The following is a 20,896-nucleotide window of genomic DNA, read 5'->3' on the forward strand; positions in this document are numbered from 1 at the left end:
AATAGTTGGTGGTGGAATTCAGTTCGCAGATATGTAAATCCGATTCAAATTTCAAGTCGATCGGATGAAAATTGAGGATTTTAGAAATTCGATAAAAAGTGGTTGACCTTTGGCCTATGTTGACTTTTTGACCTCAAAAATATACAGGATTTTGTTGGACCACAAACTCTTCCATTTGGTGATGTTTCTTGACGATCGGTTTTAAATTGTGACCTGTAGGCAAGTATAAGTGAGTGGACAGACAAACAAACACACAAACCGGAGTGATCAACATACTTGCAAAAATTATTTATTTATTTTTTTGCCAAGTAACAAACAAACACTGTTCCGTAAATTATAGTAGGATAGTTCTGTAATTTATGGTTCATATTCATTCAAAGATGCCAAAGCGGAACATGACTAATACAGGTAGCAGCAGTTCATCTGCTGCACGCATAAAGTGAACTCGATTGCAGGAGACACCGAAAGACACTGACAATCGACTTGCATGTACACGTGAGCAAATGGTTGCAATGGCTAGATATTTGTACATTGACATATTTATCTTCACACCCATGCAGAACAGAACCATCAATGTTGTTCATTTGTCGACTTCAGGCAAATCTTCATCCCTCTGTTCTACAGGCTGAGCTCATCAAGAACGACATCGATAGTGCCATCACTGACATCAAGGAGGGTGTAAAGCATAAACGACTGGAGACATTGAGGTATGGAGTGCGAGGGTCTATGTCGAATAAGGAAGCTCTTTATCTGATGCTGCCCTTACAAAGCTTAACTGCCAAAGATTCAGATTAGTTGTATACAATGTTTGCATGAAATTGGCGATAAAGTGGAGCCGATTCCGCTTGGCTTAGGGCCTGTGAAGCTGGTGACCCTGTTGAGCGTTTGTTTGATGTTGAGTTCAGGGTGAACATGGAGAAGATGCGCAAACAGCAGGAAAGTCTGACAGCCGCAAATCCACAACTTCCTGGTAGTATCAGTCCGGTGGACGTGAAAAGTCGGGTGGCGGCATGGACGGCCTTTGCTGCCGTACAGGGAGATTCTGGTACTTTCGGCAAATGCTTCATATTGTTTGCTTGCGTCTGTGTTTGAATATCCAATGATATTTTTTCAAACCTTTACAGTGTCTTATTTTAAAGACAAGTGGGGTCACCCGTGGGAATACCACGGGCATGGAGGTGTATCGTTGCGATCGGTGCAGCCGTTTTTGCGGTACTCGGGACAATAACGTTAGGCGGGAGTCCAAACCTGAAAATGCTGGAGACAAAAGCTGAAAATGCTGGAGACCAAAGCTGAAATTGGAAAAACAATATAGTCTATTTTACTCCAGGGGGTCCCAGGATTACCCACCCAAAATATCGTTGCGATCGGTTCAGCCGTTTTTGCGGTACCTGGGAATGGACAGACTTACAGACAGACAGACGGACATTTGGTGAATTATAGTAAGATAACCACCTTCTTCTCTTTCTATAACTCTTTTCCTTTCTCTGTAGGGTGTTCTTTTAACCCTAATAGCCGGCGAAGCCGGTGTTGTGAATGAACGCGTACGTATTATGTTGAAAAGCCAGATTTTGTTGAATCCTTTGAGAATTTCGAAGCTTTGACACACCAAATCGCTCCATGGAGGCCGCCATCTTGCGGATGCGGAAGTATGCATAAAAAATTGCGAAAAAGTTCAATAGGAGTTTGTTTCACCTGTCTTTTTTTGATTCACAATCTTATGCACCTCTAATTTGTAAATAAAATACTTTAAGATCAACCTCGTTCCCCAGGCCCTGGTTATCTTCAACGAAAATCTTCACCTAACACCGGAACCAATGAGATTCGAGCATTTGAAAAAATATTTCAAAAAAGCTTATTACCGGTACCGCGCTTCGGAGGCTGAAAACGGCGTCAAATATTCTAAAATTGACGAAGAATTATTTTTTAGAAATCTCGCGGCCGTAGGGGATAGTTTTTCACGGCCGGAAATATCCGAAGTTGAGACGGAATTCACCGAATTAATCAAGAAGGAAATTTTATAAATTTTAATCTCATCCAGAATGCAAATGGTGTCATTTTGAACTACGTAAGGTACCTACTACACCTACCTACAACGAACTACCTAACCTACTGATGCCATAGTGATGGGTAAAATAGTGGCAAGAGGCTTTGGCTTTGCCGGCTCATTGCGGCTTTGCAGTCGGTACTAGTAGCCGGCAAAGCCGGTGTTGTCAATGAACGCGTACGTATTATGTTGAAAAGCCAGCTTTTGCTGGATCCCTTGAGAATTTCGAAGGTTTGACGCACCAAATCGCTCAATGGAGGCCGCCATCTTGCGGATGCGGAAGTATGCATAACAAATTGAAAAAAGTTCAATAGGAGTTTGTTTCACCCGTCTTTTTTTGATTCACAATCTTATGCACCTCTAATTTGTAATTAAAATACTTTAAGACCAACCTCGGCCCGCACGGGCCCTGGCTATCTTCAACGAAAATCATCACCAAACATCGGAACCAATGAGATTCGAGCATTTGAAAAAATATTTCAAAAACCAAATCACTCAATGTAGGCCGCCATCTTCCGGATGCGGAAGTATGCATAAAAAAATTGCGAAAAAGTTCAATAGGAGTTTGTTTCACCCGTCTTTGTTTGATTCACATTCTTATGCACCTCTAATTTGTAATTAAAATACTTTAAGACCAACCTCGTTCCCCTGGCCCACACGGGCCCTGGTTATCTTCAACGAAAATCGTCACCAATTACCGGAACCAATGAGATTCGAGCATTTGAAAAAATATTTCAAAAAAGCTTTTTACCACATTTCGGACGCTGAAAACGGCGTCAAATATTCTAAAATTGATGAAGAATTATTTTTTTTAGAAAGCTCGTGGCCGTAGGGAATAGTTTTTCACGGCCGGAAATATCCGAGTTGAGACGGAATTCACCGAATTAATCAAGAAGTAAATTTTATAAATTTTAATCTCATCCAGAATGCAAATGGTGTCATTTTGAACTAGGTATGGTACCTACTACACCTACCTACTACCAACTACCTAACCTACTGATGCCACAGTGATGAGTAAAATAGTGGCAAGGGGCTTTGGCTTCGCCGGCTCATTGCGGCTTTGCAGTCGGGTACTAGTAGCCTGCGAAGCCGGTGTTGTGAATGAACGCATACGTATTATGTTGAAAAGCCAGATTTTGCTGGATCCCTTGAGAATTTCGAAGCTTTGACGCACCAAATCGCTCAATGGAGATCGCCATCTTGCGGATGCAGAAGTATGCATAACAAATTGAAAAAAGTTCAATAGGAGTTTGTTTCACCCGTCTTTTTTTGATTCACAATCTTATGCACCTCTAATTTGTAATTAAAATACTTTCAGACCAACCTCGGCCCGCACGGGCCTGGTTATCTTCAACGAAAATCGTCACCAAACAACAGAACCAATGAGATTCGAGCATTTGAAAAAATATTTCAAAAACCAAATCACTCAATGGAGGCCGCCATCTTCCGGATGCGGAAGTATGCATAAAAAAATTGCGAAAAAGTTCAATAGGAGTTTGTTTCACCCATCTTTGTTTAATTCACCATCTTATGCACCTCCAATTTGTAATTAAAATACTTTAAGACCAACCTCGTTCCACGGGCCCACACGGGCCCTGGTTATCTTCAACGAAAATAGTCACCAATTACCGGAACCAATGAGATTCGAGCATTTGAAAAAATATTTCAAAAAAGCTTTTTACCGTGTATCGGACGCTGAAAACGGCGTCAATTATTCTAAAATTGATGAAGAATTATTTTTTTAGAAATCTCGCGGCCGTATGGGATAGTTTTTCACGGCCGGAAATATCCGAAGTTGAGACGGAATTCACCGAATTAATCAAGAAGTAAATTCTATAAATTTTAATCTCATCCAGAATGCAAATGGTGTCATTTTGAACTAGGTACGGTACCTACTACACCTACCTACTACCAACTACCTAACCTACTGATGCCATAGTGATGGGTAAAATAGTGGCAAGAGGCTTTGGCTTCGCCGGCTCATTGCGGCTTTGCAGTCGGGTACTAGTAGTCCCATATGACAATTTAATAATTATCATCAACTAGAGAGAGTTCAGAGAACACCTTACCCTGGATAGTCTTGAGAAAAATGACAAGGGAACGGTTATCCCCTTCATTTTTATTTGGAAAAAGTTAGCTCAGGCGTCGCATCCCTGAGCTCCGCCATTTTGTCTGAATATCGATGCACCCCCACCCTGAGAGCACGAGCGGCAAATTTCATTGGTCCAGAAGGCGTACAATTTTGATAAACTACTGCTAAACCGAAGATTTTTGTAACTGTAAACACGGCGATTTATGTTTGGCAGTGTTCAAAATGTAGAATTCAATCGAAATTACATTAAAGTTTTGAAGGTTGCAGAAAAAAATAAAACAAACTATTGAATCGGAATTTTACCGCTGATGATGCAGCGTCTTTTACACCACCTTAGCTAACATGTTACATTAGTTCTTCATGCCTGTATTTGTGTCCTTTATGACGTCCTTAAAACAGTAAGATTCCTGTTTGGAGCGATATTCAATTCCATTGGACTGCCAGACAGACAGACAGACAGACAAATTGCTATACCGCATTGAGCTGGCATGCACGAGACGAGATGCCGTACAATTTTGCCAAATTTAGAGACAAAGCACCAATAAACTGCAGCCGATTCGTGTTCGACAGTGTTCAAAATGTGAAATTCCATTGAAATTAAGTATTTCCTCGATCATACGAACACAGACACAGACAGAATTAAGCCATTCCCCCCACCCCCCCTCCCGCTTTGCGTTATGCATGCGGGGTGACTAGTAAACAGCGATCAGAATTTTATACATATCCTAGTCACGTGTACAAAAAGCACAGCACATTTCTTCCTAAGTCCTCTTCTGACTGTCTCCCTATGTTTGTGTCTCTTCGGATCCTAATAGACTTTAACACACAAGAGGAGAACCATGAGTCACAACAAGAAAATGAGACAACAGAGAAGAATGTTCATAGTAATGTGGTGAGTATCGTTTCTCCAGCTAATCCAACATGAAAACTACACATTAATGGCAGCAGAAAAGCTCACTTTATGGAGTTATAACTGAGCTGTCTGCTTCAAGGACCTGATTCCTGACAAACGCCATTTTTTGTAGTAGGCCCACAATTAACTGTGAACCACCTTCACTTGTGGAAACACAGGTGGTGGTGAATCGGCTGAAAGGGGGCAAATCTCCTTGGATTTGTGGCATCCATGCTGAGCTTCGCAAGGCTGGTGGAAATGCTGTATTTGAGTCGTTGCATGCCGTTCTGTGCTCTGTTTGGAGCACAGGCATCATCCCAACTGACTGGAAGAAGCGCCTTGTTGTCCCCCTCTAGAAAGGGAAGGGTGATCACCAGGACTGCAACAACTACCGAGGGGTCACGCTATTCTCGGTGCCGGGCAAGGTCTTTGCTTGGATCATTCTTGAGAGGGTTCACCACCATCTGCTTGACCACCAGCTCCCAGAGCAGTCGGGCTTTACACCAAATAGGTCAACGGTTGACCATATCCTTGCGCTTGGGGTTCTCACCGAACGCAAATGAGAGTTTCGCCAGGGGCTGCTTGCAGCTTATATTGATCTCCGCAAAGTGTTTGATTCGGTGAATCGGGATGCCATCTGGAGGATTCTTGGTCTTCATGGGGGTGCCACAAACGCTGATCAATCTGATCTCTGAGCTATGCTCTGGTACTGAGAATGCTGTGAGGTGTGGTGTCTCCATCTCTGACGTATTTCCAGTTGTTACTGGAGTTCGGCAGGGGTGTGTACTGGCTCCCACACTCTTCAGCGCTTGTATGGACTGGATTCTGGGGAGGATGTCATAGAGGTCAGGCTGCGGTGCATCCTTTGGGAGTGTCAATATCTTTGCCCTTGATTTCTCAGATGATGCAGTCATCTTTGCGGAGACTCTGGATATCCTTACGGGGGCCCTCCAGGTACTGAATGAGGAGGCGGAGCCACTGGGACTACGGATTTCCTGGGTCAAAACCAAGATCCAGGCTTTCAATGACATCTTGGATGCTGCTGTCTTGTCTGTGCCTGTTTGTGGTGAGGATGTTGAGGTCATGGAGAGATTCACTTACCTTGGCAGTGTTATTCATGTCTCCGCATGTTGTGAGCCAGAGGTTGATAGACGTCTGGGTCGGGCCTGGGGAGTCATGGATTCACTGGATCATGGGGTGTGGCGCTGTCGGTATCTATGCAGGAGGACGAAAGTCAGAGTCTTTAAGTCCTTGTTGCTTCCAGTCTTGCTCTACGGATGTGAGACTGGATCCTTGCCAGGGCCAGAGAATGAGACTTAACTCCTTTGAAACCAAGTCTTTTCGGAGAATCCTTGGCTATCGCTGGTCGGACTTTGTGTCCAATGAGTGTTTGCTGAGAGAGACAGATGAGATTTGTTACCTGTATGGTCCGTGAGCGTCAGCTGCGGCTGTATGGACATGTGGCTCCTTTTCCTGATGCTGATCCTGCTCACCAGATACTCTCAGCAAGGGAGCCTCATGAGTGGAGGAAGCCAACGGGCCGACCGCGTGCCTCGTGGTTGCAGCAGGTTGATCGGCATCTCAAGGAGATAGGGATGGGCCAGGCTTCAGCCTGGGGGATGGCCAGACGGGGCCCCTGGAGTACCTTCGGAGAGTGGATGTGGCTACGTGCTGCTCCGGCGCATGCTCCCATACCTGACCTGACCTGCAGTAGGCCACTAAGGGGGCAGTCTTTTATAGACTACATTATGGTATCTTTGTCTGGATTTTAATAATCCCAGAGTCTGATACACCAATGGTAAACCTTTCAGCTGGTATTCTAAACCGAGTTCAAATTTTTTACCGGTCGAGTGTAGATCGCTAGAATCATTCCTGGTCTATAATAGCCCTAATTACTCCATAAAGGATGAATTTCTGGTGTGAAATATGATCGAGACATCGAGAACTGAAAGGCATTTCCTTTAAATCACCAACAGTATTTGACCTAGGACTTGATGCTTGAAACCTTCTTCTTCTTTATTATGCAGCACAAGACTGTGAGAAGCATCATTGGCTGGGGGCGTGGATGGGGTACAACTGGGGGCTGTACCACTGATGCAACACCCCTGTAGGTTAGGGCATCAATTAGTATTTTGCTCAGAGTGACCGCGATAGCTTGCCTACTCTTTGTGAAGGACACCGTGGGATCTTTAACGCCACCAACCAATGCTGCCAGACAGAACTCAGTTTAACGTCCATTCGAGGGACGGCACACACATTGATGCATTGCCATGCTTGCCAGACACCAGGATGACATTTTGTAGCTGGGCCGAGACACCAGGATGACATCTTGAAGCTGGCCCAGGATTTTGTAGCTGGGCAGAGACACCAGGATGACATTTCGTAGCTGGGCTGGGACACCAGGATGACATTTTGCAACTGGGCTGGGACACCAGGATGACACTTTGTAGCTTGACCGAGACACCAGGATGACATTTTGAAGCTGGGCCGGGACACCAGGATGACATTTTTTAGCTGGGCCGGGACACCAGGATGACATTTTGTAGCCGGGCCGGGACACCAGGATGACATTTTGTAGCTGGGCCGGGACACCAGGATGACATTTTGTAGCTGGGCCGGGACACCAGGATGACATTTGGTAGCTGGGCCGGGACACCAGGGTGACATTTTGTAGCTAGGCCGGGACACCAGGATGACATTTTGTAGCTTGACCGGGACACCAGGATGACATTTTGTAACTGGGCTGGGATACCAGAATGGCATCGATCAGCTGGGCCGGGACACCAGGATGACATTGAGCAGCTGGGCCGGGACACCAGGATGACATTTTATAGCTGGGCCGGGACACCAGGATGACATTTTGTAGCCGTCCGGGACACCAGGATGACATTTTGTAGCCGGGCCGGGACACCAGGATGACATTTGGTAGCTTGGCCAGGACACCAGGATGACATTTTGTAGCTGGGCCGGGACACCAGGATGACATTTTGTAGCTGGGCCGGGACACCAGGATGACATTTGGTAGCTGGGCCGGGAGACCAGGACGACATTTTGTAGCTGGGCCGGGACACCAGGATGACATTTTGTAGCTGGGCAGGGACACCAGGATGACATTTTGTGGCCGGGCCAGGACACCAGGACGACATTTTGTAGCTGGGCTAGGATTTTGTAGCTGTGCAGGGACACCAGGATGACATTTCATAGCTGTGCCGGGACACCAGGATGACATTTGGTAGCTGGGCCGGGAGACCAGGACGACATTTTGTAGCTGTGCCGGGACACCAGGATGACATTTCGTAGCTGTGCCGGGACACCAGGATGACATTCGTTAGCCGGGCCGGGACACCAGGATGACATTTTGTAGCTGGGCTAGGATTTTGTAGCTGTGCAGGGACACCAGGATGACATTTCATAGCTGTGCCGGGACACCAGGATGAAATTTCGGAACTGTGCCGGGACAGCAGGATGATATTTCGGAGCTGTGCCGGGACACGAGGATGACATTTTGTAGCTGCGCCAGGATTTTGTAGCTGTGCCGGGACACCAGGCTGACACTTTATAGCTGGTCCGAGACACCAGGATGCCATTTTGTAGCTGGACCGAGACACGAGGATGACATTTGGTAGCTGGGCCGGGACTCCAGGTTTACATTTCGTAGCTGTGCCGGGACACCATGATGAAATTTCGGAGCTGTGCCGGGACACCAGGATGCCATTTTGTAGCTGGACCGAGACACGAGGATGACATTTGGTAGCTGTGCCGGGACACCAGGATAAAATTTCGGAGTTGTGCCGGGACACCAGGATGCCATTTTGTAGCTGGACCGAGACACGAGGATGACATTTGGTAGCTGGGCCGGGACACCAGGTTGACATTTCGTAGCTGTGCCGGGACACCAGGATGAAATTTCGGAGCTGTGCCGGGACACCAGGATTATATTTTGTAGCTGGGCCAGGATTTTGTAGCTGTGCCGGGACACCAGGATGACATTTTGTAGCTGCGCCAGGATTTTGTAGTTGTGCCGGGACACCAGGGTGACATTTTCTACCTGGACCGGGACACCAGGATGACATTTTGTAGCTGGGCTGGGACACCAGGATGGCATTGAGCAGCTGGGCCGGGACACCAGGATGGCATTGAGCAGCTGGGCCGGGACACCAGAATGACATTTTGTAGCTAGGCCGGGACACCAGGATGACACTTTCTAGTTTGGCCGAGACACCAGGATGACATTTTGAACCTGTGCCGGGACACCGGGATGACATCTTTTAACTGGGCCGGGACACCAGGATGACATTTTGCAGCCGGGCCGGGACACCAGGATGACATTTTGTAGCTGGGCCTGGACACCAGGATGACATTTTGTAGCTGGGCCGGGACACCAGGATGACATTTGGTAGATGGGCTGGGACACCAGGATGACATTTTGTAGCTGGGCCGGGACACCAGGATGACATTTTGTAGCTGGGCCAGGATTTTGTAGCTGGGCCCGGACACCAGGATGACATTATGTAGCTTGGCCGAGATTCTATTCCAGGCTAGGGCTATATGAATCAGAGGCATCCCTCTCAGCCATCCTGATAGCCTCCCTTGAAAACTACAACTCGAGCCAGTCAGTTGGAACTACCGACATTGTCCTTGCACTGGATAATTGATGGTGAAGGAACTGCGCTCCAACGCGAGTCGAAAGAATTGACGCGACCAAAGACGGAATTCGTCCGAGTTGCTTTATTGAAACAAAACAGCTCAGGTATTCTGACAAGCCCGTTTATCGGGCAGCAATATATATACACATTTATGTCGGGAAGTTTGCCCGGCAAAAGCTATACCGGGCCTGCCCGGGTGTCAAGGGCGAGCCTTGGAAAGGCGAGTCTGGACCTGCCCGGGCGTGTTTGGCTGCGGCCTGGCAAGTCGAGGCTGGGCGTGCCCGGGCGCTCTGGGCGAGCCCTGGAAAGGCGATAGCGGGCATGCCCGGACGCTCTGGGCGAGCCCTGGAAAGGCGATAGCGGGCATGCCCGGACGCTCTGGGCGAGCCCTGAAAAGGCGATAGCGGGCACGCCCGGACGCTCTGGGCGAGCCCTGGAAAGGCGAGAGTGGGCATGCCCGGGAAAGACGAGACCGGGCGTGCCCGGGAGGTTCGGGCGTGCCCGGGAACAGTGAGTCCGGGCATGCCCGGGAGAGGCACGTCTGGCCGTGTTCTGGCCGGTGCAAGGCGGTTGTGTGCATCCAGCGGTAACCGCTACACACGCCCCTCCAGAATCGACCTGCACCGGCAGGGTCAATTTAAGGGGGGTCCGGATGACCCGGCCGAAGCGACCCCTGGAGGGTCGTGGGGAGGGGTCCGACGTGGTGGTGGGTGGTCGAGCGGGGGGAACTGTGGACGGGGGGCGGCCTCGCCGCGGAGGAAGGGCCAACCGTGGTGGTCGGTCGACGTCCATGTGCGCCGGTTTGAGGCGGTCCACAGAAATCCGGTCCGGCTGGCCGCCGAAGTCGACGATGAAAGACTTGTCGCCCCGTCGCAGGACCCGGAAGGGCCCGTCGTACGGCGGCCGGAGTGGCCCCCGGTGCGCGTCATGACGCACAAAGACGTACTCCGCTGTGCGAAGCGCCGGGGGGACGTAGGACTGGGGGCCACCGTGGCGGGACGTCGGCACGGGGGCAAATCGTTGGGCGGCCTCCTGGAGGTCCGAGCGCTGGCGAGCGGCGGACCAGGGACTGGTAGCGTCGGGCACGAATTCGCCCGGGACACGGAGCGGCTGGCCGTAGACGAGCTCGGCGGCGGACGCCTGGAGGTCTTCCTTGGGGGCCGTGCGAAGGCCCAAAAGGACCCACGGCAGCCGGTCGGCCCAACCGTCGTCCTGAAGGCCGGCCATGAGTGCGGCCTTCATGGAGCGGTGAAACCGCTCGCACAACCCGTTGGCTTGGGGGTGGTAGGCCGTGGTGCGGTGCAGCGTGACCCCCAACGAACGGGCGACCGCGCCCCAAAGCTCAGACGTGAACTGTGGGCCGCGGTCGGACGAGATGTCCGCTGGTGCGCCGAAGCGCGCGACCCAGGTGGCGATGAACGCCTGCGCCACGTCGGCGGTGGTGGTGGAGGCGAGGGGCACGGCCTCCGGCCACCTGGTGGTCCTGTCCACCATGGTGAGCAGGTGGGTGAACCCCCGCGAGGGGGGCAGGGGACCCACCAGGTCCACGTGGACGTGGTCGAAACGCCGTTCAGGCACGGCGAAAGGTGCCAGCTGGGGCCTGGGTGTGGCGGTGGACCTTGACCTGCTGGCAGGCCGTGCAGGCGTTGGCCCAGTCGCGGATGTTTCGTCGAAGGCCGTGCCAGACGAAACGCGCCGGCACCAGCTTCTGAGAAGCTTTCCGGCCCGGGTGAGAAAGGACGTGGATGGAGGCGAAGATGCGGCGCTGCCAGGAAACGGGCACGATGGGGCGAGGCTGGCCCTGGGATACGTCGCAGAGCAGGACGGTGCCCGCGAAGGGAATGTCGGCCAGGCGGAGGCCCGTGTCCGCCGCACAGAGTGCCTGCACCGAGGCGTCGGTGGTCTGGTCGGCCGCCATGAGCACGAAGTTTACGCCGAGGTGGACCGCGTTCGCGCTGGCCCGAGAAAGACAGTCGGCCACGGCGTTGTCTTTGCCGGCGACGTGCCGGATGTCCGTGGTGAACTCCGACACGGCGGAGAGGTGGCGCTGCTGGTGGGCCGACCACGGCTCCGTGACCTTAGCCATTGCGTAGACCAACGGCTTGTGGTCGACGAAAGCCGTGAACGGGCGGCCCTCCAGGAGGTGTCGGAAATGGCGAACGGCCAGGAATAGCCCGAGCAGCTCGCGGTCGAACGTGCTGTAGTTTAACTCGTTTGGCCGGAGTTGCCGGCTGAAAAAAGCGAGTGGCTGCCAAACCCCGTCCACCCATTGCTCATGGACGGCGCCCACCGCGTAGTTGGAGGCGTCCGTAGTGAGGGCGATGGGCGCGTTGAGCACCGGGTGAGCCAGCAGCGTTGCGTCGGCGAGGGCCCGTTTGGCGCTGGCGAAGGCCGCGTCCATGGCCGCGGACCAAACAATGTCATGCTTGGCCGGCTTGCCCCGGAGGGCCTCGTAAAGGGGCCGCATGAGCTGAGCAGCGCGGGGCACGAATCGGTGATAAAAATTCACCATGCCGAGGAACTCTTGGAGGGCCTTGATGGAACGGGGATGCGGGAACGTGGTGATGGCCTCGACCTTGGTCGGCAGCGGCACGGCCCCGGTCTTGGTGATGCGGTGGCCCAAAAAGTCAATGGTCGTCGCGCCGAAGTGGCAATTGACCGGGTTGACAATTAAGCCGTGCTCGCTGAGGCGACCGAACAGTGTTCGGAGGTGGAGGAGGTGCTCGGCGCGGGACGTGCTGGCGACGAGGATATCGTCCAGATAGACGAAAAGAAACGGCAGGTCGCGCAGCACGCCGTCCATCAAGCGCTGGAATGCCTGGGCCTCGTTCTTGAGGCCAAACGGCATCCGCAAAAATTCGAACAGGCCGAACGGCGTGATGACGGCCGTCTTCGGGACGTCGGCCGCCCGGACAGGTACCTGGTGGTAGCCCCGTATCAGGTCAATTTTCGAAAAGATGACCCGTCCCGCCAAACGGGTGGAAAAGTCCTGAATATGCGGGATCGGGTACCTGTCGGGGGTGGTAGCGTGGTTGAGACGGCGGTAGTCGCCACACGGGCGCCATCCACCCTCCGGCTTTGGCACGATGTGCAGTGGCAAGGCCCACGCGCTTTCGGAGCGCCGCACGATGCCGAGGTGCTCCAACACGTCGAACTCGGCCTTCGCCACGGCGAGCTTGGCCGGGTCGAGGCGGCGGGCCCTGGCATAGACCGGCGGGCCTGTAGTGGGTATGTGGTGCTCGATCCCGTGCCGCACCGCGACGGCCGAAAACGTCGGCCGCGTGAGGGCCGGGAATTCCGTGAGCAGGCGAGCGAACTCGTTCGCTGCCGGGAGGGCGCACGCCAGTTCGGTCGGCGCGGAGCTGCTCATCGTGCACGCCAGGGAGCTGAAGGTCTCGGCGTTGACAAGGCGACGACATTTGACGTCGACCAGCAGCCCGTGCGCGCAGAGGAAGTCGGCGCCCAGCAAAGCCATGGGGACGCAGGCGGTCACAAAAGTCCATTGAAAACGCTGGCTGCCGAAGCAGAGGGTGACGACGCGTGGGCCGAAAGTGCGTATGGCCGAGCCATTAGCAGCGACCAAAGAGGGGCCGCAAACGGCGTCCCGCCTGTCCTGCTCGGAGGCGGGTATGACGCTCAGTTGGGCGCCGGTGTCACACAGGAAACGCCGCCCAGACGCTTTGTCCTGAATAAACAGCAAGTTGCCCGAGTGGCCGGCGCTCATGGCTGGGAATGAACGCCGGCCCGGCCATTTCCCGACCTGCCGAAAGTGCACGGGGGCCGGCACGTCCGAGCCTTGTGTCCAAACCTGGCGTGGTAATAACACCATGCCCGGTCAGGTGGAGGCCCCGGCCGTCGTGTCGGAAGCGGGCGGTGCGGCGTGGCGGCCGCCAGTTGCACCGGCAGTTCGGCCTCCAACCGCGCAGGGCGCTCGGGCGTCGTGGGCGTCGCCTCGGACGGCGGCGGGCTCCCGGTAACCGCGCCGATGTGCTGGCCCGCCGAGGAGATCTTATCAGCTTGCCTGGCGAGGGCGCGGGAATCCGTGATCAACGTGCCAGCCAGGGCGAGGCGTACCGGGTGAGGCAGCTGGCGAAGGAACAGCTCGCGGAACAGAAAATCCGGAGAGTGCTCACCGAGCAATGAGAGCATATAGTCCATGCGCTCTGACGGGCGCTTGTCGCCGAGCTCGGGCAGAGCGAGCAGGCGCCGCGCGCGTGCTGCCGGTGAGCGGGCGAAAGCGTCGAGGAGGAGTGTCTTCAGCGCGTCGTATTTGTCAGCAGCCGGCGGGTGCTCGAGGAGGCTCAAGGCGCGGGCCGCGGTGGCGGAACCAAGCGCCGCCACAACATGGTGGAAGCGGGTGTCGTCCGCGGTGATGCCTCGCAGGGCGAACTGAGAGTCCGCCTGAGCGAACCAAACAGCCGCGTGAGCCTCCCAGAAGGTAGGCAGTTTAAGCGTCACTGCCGTATCCATGTCGGTAGGTCACCAATGAAGGAACTGCGCTCCAACGCGAGTCAAAAGAATTGACGCGACCAAAGACGGAATTCGTCCGAGTTGCTTTATTGAAACAAAACAGCTCAGGTATTCTGACAAGCCCGTTTATCGGGCAGCAATATATATACACATTTATGTCGGGAAGTTTGCCTGGCAAAAGCTATACCGGGCCTGCCCGGGTGTCAAGGGCGAGCCTTGGAAAGGCGAGTCTGGACCTGCCCGGGCGTGTTTGGCTGCGGCCTGGCAAGTCGAGGCTGGGCGTGCCCGGGCGCTCTGGGCGAGCCCTGGAAAGGCGATAGCGGGCATGCCCGGGCGCTCTGGGCGAGCCCTGGAAAGGCGATAGCGGGCATGCCCGGACGCTCTGGGCGAGCCCTGAAAAGGCGATAGCGGGCACGCCCGGACGCTCTGGGCGAGCCCTGGAAAGGCGAGAGCGGGCATGCCCAGGAAAGACGAGACCGGGCGTGCCCGGGAGGTTCGGGCATGCCCGGGAACAGTGAGTCCGGGCATGCCCGGGAGAGGCGCGTCTGGCCGTGTTCTGGCCGGTGCAAGGCGATTGTGTGCATCCAGCGGTAACCGCTACAATGGCACATTATCCTTCTTTACCTTTTCATTATTTTATTGGCAAGCTTCCGGGTCACGTGCAAGCACTCACTTTCTTATCCCATGAAACATACATACGTGATGGAAAACGTACAAGAACTGAACATTTTGGTGCACATTTGAGGCCATGGATAACACGTTGTTACGGATTTCTTTTTAGGTGAAACGAGACGTGACATTTGAGGTTCAAGATTTGAATGAGGATCAGACCCCGGATGCGCGAGACTCAATTCAAGGCTCAGCACGTGAGACTCAACTCCAGGTTTGCAGAAAAGTTTTTTGTTTGTTCACTTCAGTCATGACTTAAGATCAAACTAACTCTCGTCCTTTCTGGATATCTAAATCTAAATCTAAAAAAAAGAAAATCTAAAATCGAAAAAGAAAAAACTTTGTCAAATATGCACAAAAAACATTACTTGTGGTACCTGAAGTCGTTAGCAATCATGTCAACACAATTGTCACCATATCCCTGGATATGGTGGAACATCTTCACCGAGTCCCTTTGCTTGCTGCCATATCCCATTTTGTCGATCCTCCGAGTACCTTTGCTTGCTGCCAAACCCCATTTTGTCGATCCTCCGAGTACCTTTGCTTCCTCCCATTCCCATTTTGTCGATCCTCCGAGAACCTTTGCTTGCGCCCATATCCCATTTTGTCGATCCTCCGAGTACCTTTGCTTGCTGCCATACCCCATTTTGTCGATCCTCCGAGTACCTTTGCTTGCTCGCATATCCCATTTTGTCGATCCTCCGAGTACCTTTGCTTGCTCCCATATCCCATTTTGTCGATCCTCCGAGTACCTTAGCTTGCTCCCATGTCCCATTTTGTCGATCCTTCGAGTACCTTTGCTTGCTGCCATACCCCATTTTGTCGATCCTCCGAGTACCTTTGCTTGCTCCCATATCCCATTTTGTCGATCCTCCGAGTACCTTTGCTTGCTCCCATATCCCATCTTGTCGATCCTCCGAGTACCTTTGCTTGCTCCCATGTCCCATTTTGTCGATCCTTCGAGTACCTTTGCTTGCTGCCATACCCCCATTTTGTCGATCCTCCGAGTACCTTTGCTTGTTCGCATATCTCATTTTGTCGATCCTCCGAGTACCTTTGCTTGCTCCCATATCCCATCTTGTCGATCCTCCGAGTACCTTTGCTTGCTCCCATGTCCCAATTTTGTCGATCCTCCGAGTACCTTTGCTTACTCCCATATCCCATTTTGTCGATCCTCCGAGTACCTTTGCTTGTTCCCCTATCCCATATCCCATTTTGTCGATCCTCCGAGTACCTTTGCTTGTTCCCATATCCCATTTTGTCGATCCCACAAGTACCTTTGCTTGCTCCCATATCCCATTTTGTCGATCCTCCGAGTACCTTTGCTTGGTCCCATATCCCATTTTGTCGATCCTCCGAGTACCATTGCTTGCTCCCATGTCCCATTTTGTCAATCCTCCGAGTACCTTTGCTTGCGCCCATATCCCATCTTGTTGATCCTCCGAGTACCTTTGCTTGGTCCCATATCCCATTTTGTCGATCCTCTGAGTACCATTGCTTGCTCCCATGTCCCATTTTGTCTATCCTCCGAGTACCTTTGCTTGGTCCCATATCCCATTTTGTCGATCCTCCGAGTACCATTGCTTGCTCCCATGTCCCATTTTGTCTATCCTCCGAGTTCCTTTGCTTGCTCCCATATCCCATTTTGTCGATCCTCCGAGTACCATTGCTTGCTCCCATGTCCCATTTTGTCTATCCTCCGAGTGCCTTTGCTTGGTCCCATATCCCATTTTGTCGATCCTCCGAGTACCATTGCTTGCTCCCATGTCCCATTTTGTCTATCCTCCGAGTACCTTTGCTTGCTCCCATATCCCATTTTGTCGATCCTCCGAGTACCATTGCTTGCTCCCATGTCCCATTTTGTCGATCCTCCGAGTACCTTTGCTTGCTCCCATGTCCCATTTTGTCGATGCTCCGAGTACCTTTGCTTGCGCCCATATCCCATTTTGTCGATCCTTCGTGTTCCCAATGTCTAATTCATGGACACTGGTATGAATGTCGATGAATTAGACATTCATACCAGTGATTCATTAAGCTTATATTAGAATGAAAATGTTCTGTACGACAGGATAAGTTAAGTTTCATAAACAATTTTGATGATTTTAAGACTAAAATGACGTCATTTTGACCTCTCATGGTCATCAGAGGTAAAATATTAAGTCAACGACTGAAAAAGGATATAAGATTTCTCGTATATGTTTCACAGCAGCTCATTATCCTCATGTACTAGCATATAAAGAGACTAGTAAGAGGCCCGCCAAATATGATTGGTTGGAACAGTTTATTCGAAGGTGCAGCCTCGTGAGCGTGCCAAGGTCTGAAGCCTCGGCCTAGCGTCAGGTGTGCTTACATCTTCTTTATTTATTAGACATCCTACGGATGTAAATGAACACTCGTTTTACTCTGTGCACATTGCACATCACCTGTGGCGAATTTCACCTTCATGCTCCTTTTATTTACTGTTATGAAGGAACTGCGCTCCAACGCGAGTCGAAAGAATTGACGCGACCAAAGACGGAATTCGTCCGAGTTGCTTTATTGAAACAAAACAGCTCAGGTATTCTGACAAGCCCTCTTATCGGGCAGCAATATATATACACATTTATGTCGGGAAGTTTGCCCGGCAAAAGCTACACCGGGCATGCCCGGGTGTCAAGGGCGAGCCTTGGAAAGGCGAGTCTGGACCTGCCCGGGCGTGTTTGGCTGCGGCCTGGCAAGTCGAGGCTGGGCGTGCCCGGGCGCTCTGGACGAGCACTGGAAAGGCGATAGCGGGCATGCCCGGACGCTCTGGGCGAGCCCTGGAAAGGCGATAGCAGGCATGCCCGGACGCTCTGGGCGAGCCCTGGAAAGGCGATAGCGGGCATGCCCGGACGCTCTGGGCGAGCCCTGGAAAGGCGATAGCGGGCATGCCCGGACGCTCTGGGCGAGCCCTGGAAAGGCGAGAGCGGGCACGCCCGGGAAAGACGAGACCGGGCGTGCCCGGGAGGTTCGGGCGTGCCCGGGAACAGTGAGTCCGGGCATGCCCGGGAGAGGCGCGTCTGGCCGTGTTCTGGCCGGTGCAAGGCAATTGTGTGCATCCAGCGGTAACCGCTACACACGCCCCTCCAGAATCGACCTGCACCGGCAGGGTCAATTTAAGGGGGGTCCGGATGACCCGGCCGAAGCGACCCCTGGAGGGTCGTGGGGAGGGGTCCGACGTGGTGGTGGGTGGTCGAGCGGGGGGAACTGTGGACGGGGGCTGGCCTCGCCGCGGAGGAAGGGCCAACCGTGGTGGTTGGTCGACATCCATGTGTGCCGGTTTGAGGCGGTCCACAGAAATCCGGTCCGGCCGGCCGCCGAAGTCGACGATGAAAGACTTGTAGCCCCGTCGCAAGACCCGGAAGGGCCCATCGTACGGCGGCCGGAGTGGCCCCCGGTGCGCGTCATGACGCACAAAGACGTACTCCGCTGTGCGAAGCGCCGGGGGGACATAGGACTGGGGGCCACCGTGGCGGGACGTCGGCACGGGGGCAAATCGTCGGGCGGCCTCCTGGAGGTCCGAGCGCTGGTGAGCGGCGGACCAGGGACTGGTAGCGTCGGGCACAAATTCGCCCGGGACGCGGAGCGGCTGGCCGTAGACGAGCTCGGCGGCGGACGCCTGGAGGTCTTCCTTGCGGGCCGTGCAAAGGCCCAAAAGGACCCACGGCAGCCGGTCGGCCGAACCGTCGTCCTGAAGGCCGGCCATGAGTGCGGCCTTCATGGAGCAGTGAAACCGCTCGCACAACCCGTTGGCTTGGGGGTGGTAGGCCGTGGTGCGGTGCAGCGTGACCCCCAACGAACGGGCGACCGCGCCCCAAAGCTCAGACGTGAACTGTGGGCCGCGGTCGAACGAGATGTCCGCTGGTGCGCCGAAGCGCGTGACCCAGGTGGCGATGAACGCCTGCGCCACGTCGGCGGTGGTGGTGGAGGTGAGGGGCACGGCCTCTGGCCACCTGGTGGTCCTGTCCACCATGGTGAGCAGGTGGGTGAACCCCCTCGAGGGGGGCAGGGGACCCACCAGGTCCACGTGGACGTGGTCGAAACGCCGTTCAGGCACGGCGAAAGGTGCCGGCGGGGCCTGGGTGTGGCGGTGGACCTTGACCCGCTGGCAGGCCGTGCAGGCGTTGGCCCAGTCGCGGATGTTTCGTCGAAGGCCGTGCCAGACGAAACGCGCCGACACCAGCTTCTGAGAAGCTTTCCGGCCCGGGTGAGAAAGGCCGTGGATGGAGGTGAAGATGCGGCGCTGCCAGGAAACGGGCACGATGGGGCGAGGCTGGCCCTGGGAGACGTCGCAGAGCAGGACGGTGCCCGCGAAGGGAATGTCGGCCAGGCGGAGGCCCGTGTCCGCTGCACAGAGTGCCTGCACCGAGGCGTCGGTGATCTGGTCGGCCGCCATGAGCGCGAAGTCCACGCCGAGGTGGACCGCGTTCACGCTGGCCCGAGAAAGACAGTCGGCCACGGCGTTGTCTTTGCCGGCGACGTGCCGGATGTCCGTGGTGAACTCCGACACGGCGGAGAGGTGGCGCTGCTGGCGGGTCGACCACGGCTCCGTGACCTTAGCCATTGCGTAGACCAACGGCTTGTGGTCGACGAAAGCCGTGAACGGGCGGCCCTCCAGGAGGTGTCGGAAATGGCGAACGGCCAGGAATAGCCCGAGCAGTTCGCGATCGAACGTCCTGTAGTTTAACTCGTTCGGCCGGAGTTGCCGGCTGAAAAAAGCGAGTGGCTGCCAAACCCCGTCCACCCATTGCTCATGGACGGTGCCCACCGCGTAGTTGGAGGCGTCCGTAGTGAGGGCGATGGGCGCGTTGAGCACCGGGTGAGCCAGCAGCGTTGCGTCAGCGAGGGCCCGTTTGGCGCTGGCGAAGGCCGCGTCCATGGCCGCGGACCAAACAATGTTATGCTTGGCCGGCTTGCCCTGGAGGGCCTCGTAAAGGGGCCGCATGAGCTGAGCAGCGCGGGGCACGAATCGGTGATAAAAATTCACCATGCCGAGGAACTCTTGGAGGGCCTTGATGGAACGGGGACGCAGGAACGTGGTGATGGCCTCGACCTTGGTCGGCAGCGGCACGGCCCCGGTCTTGGTGATGCGGTGGCCCAAAAAGTCAACGGTCGTCGCGCCGAAGTGGCATTTGACCGGGTTGACAATTAAGCTGTGCTCGCTGAGGCGACCGAACAGTGTTCGGAGGTGGAGGAGGTGCTCGGTGCGGGACGTGCTGGCGACGAGGATATCGTCGAGATAGACGAAAAGAAACGGTAGGTCGCGCAGCACGCCGTCCATCAAGCACTGGAACGCCTGGGCCGCGTTCTTGAGGCCAAATGGCATCCGCAAAAATTCGAACAGGCCGAATGGCGTGATGATGGCCGTCTTTGGGACGTCGGCCGCCCGGACAGGTACCTGGTGGTAGCCCCGTATCAGGTCAATTTTCGAAAAGATGACCTGTCCCGCCAAACGGGCAGAAAAGTCCTGAATATGCGGGATTGGGTACCTGTCGGGGGTGGTAGCGTCGTTGAGACGGCGGTAGTCGCCACACGGGCGCCATCCACCCCCCGGCTTTGGCACAATGTGCAGTGGCGAGGCCCACGCGCTATCGGAGCGCCGCACGATGCCGAGGTGCTCCAACGCGTCGAACTCGGCCTTCGCCACGGCGAGCTTGGCCGGGTCGAGGCGGCGGGCCCTGGCGTAGACCGGCGGGCCCGTAGTGGGTATGTGGTGCTCGATCCCGTGCCGCACCGTGATAGCCGAAAACGTCGGCCGCGTGAGGGCCGGGAATTCCGCGAGCAGGCGAGCGAACTCGTTTGCTGCCGGGAGGGCGCACGCCAGTTCGGTCGGCGCGGAGCTGCTCATTGTGCACGCCAGGGAGCTGAAGGTCTCGGCGTGGACAAGGCGACGTCGTTTGACGTCGACCAGCAGCCCGTGCGCGCAGAGGAAGTCGGCGCCCAGCAAAGCCACGGGGACGCTGGTGGTAACAAAAGTCCATTGAAAACGCTGGCTGCCGAAGCAGAGGGTGACGACGCGTGGGCCGAAAGTGCGTATGGCCGAGCCATTAGCAGCGACCAAA

At 54.4% G+C, this 20,896-nt stretch overlaps 1 protein-coding gene across 1 annotated transcript in view; it reads left to right on the forward strand.

The window, feature by feature from the left end:
* The window catches only part of LOC144890655 (epidermal growth factor receptor kinase substrate 8-like), a 138,968-nt gene that overhangs the window by 86,542 nt on the left and 31,530 nt on the right, over positions 1-20,896 (forward strand). The window contains exons 5-8 of the mRNA XM_078771847.1: positions 625-707; positions 906-1,045; positions 4,955-5,031; positions 14,929-15,030. Coding sequence (XP_078627973.1) covers positions 625-707; positions 906-1,045; positions 4,955-5,031; positions 14,929-15,030 — 402 coding nt within the window. The remainder of the gene's footprint in view (positions 1-624; positions 708-905; positions 1,046-4,954; positions 5,032-14,928; positions 15,031-20,896) is intronic.

Source organism: Myxine glutinosa, chromosome 1 (assembly GCF_964187855.1).
Source record: "Myxine glutinosa chromosome 1, kmMyxGlut1.1, whole genome shotgun sequence".
Classification (NCBI taxonomy): Eukaryota; Metazoa; Chordata; class Myxini; order Myxiniformes; family Myxinidae; genus Myxine; species Myxine glutinosa.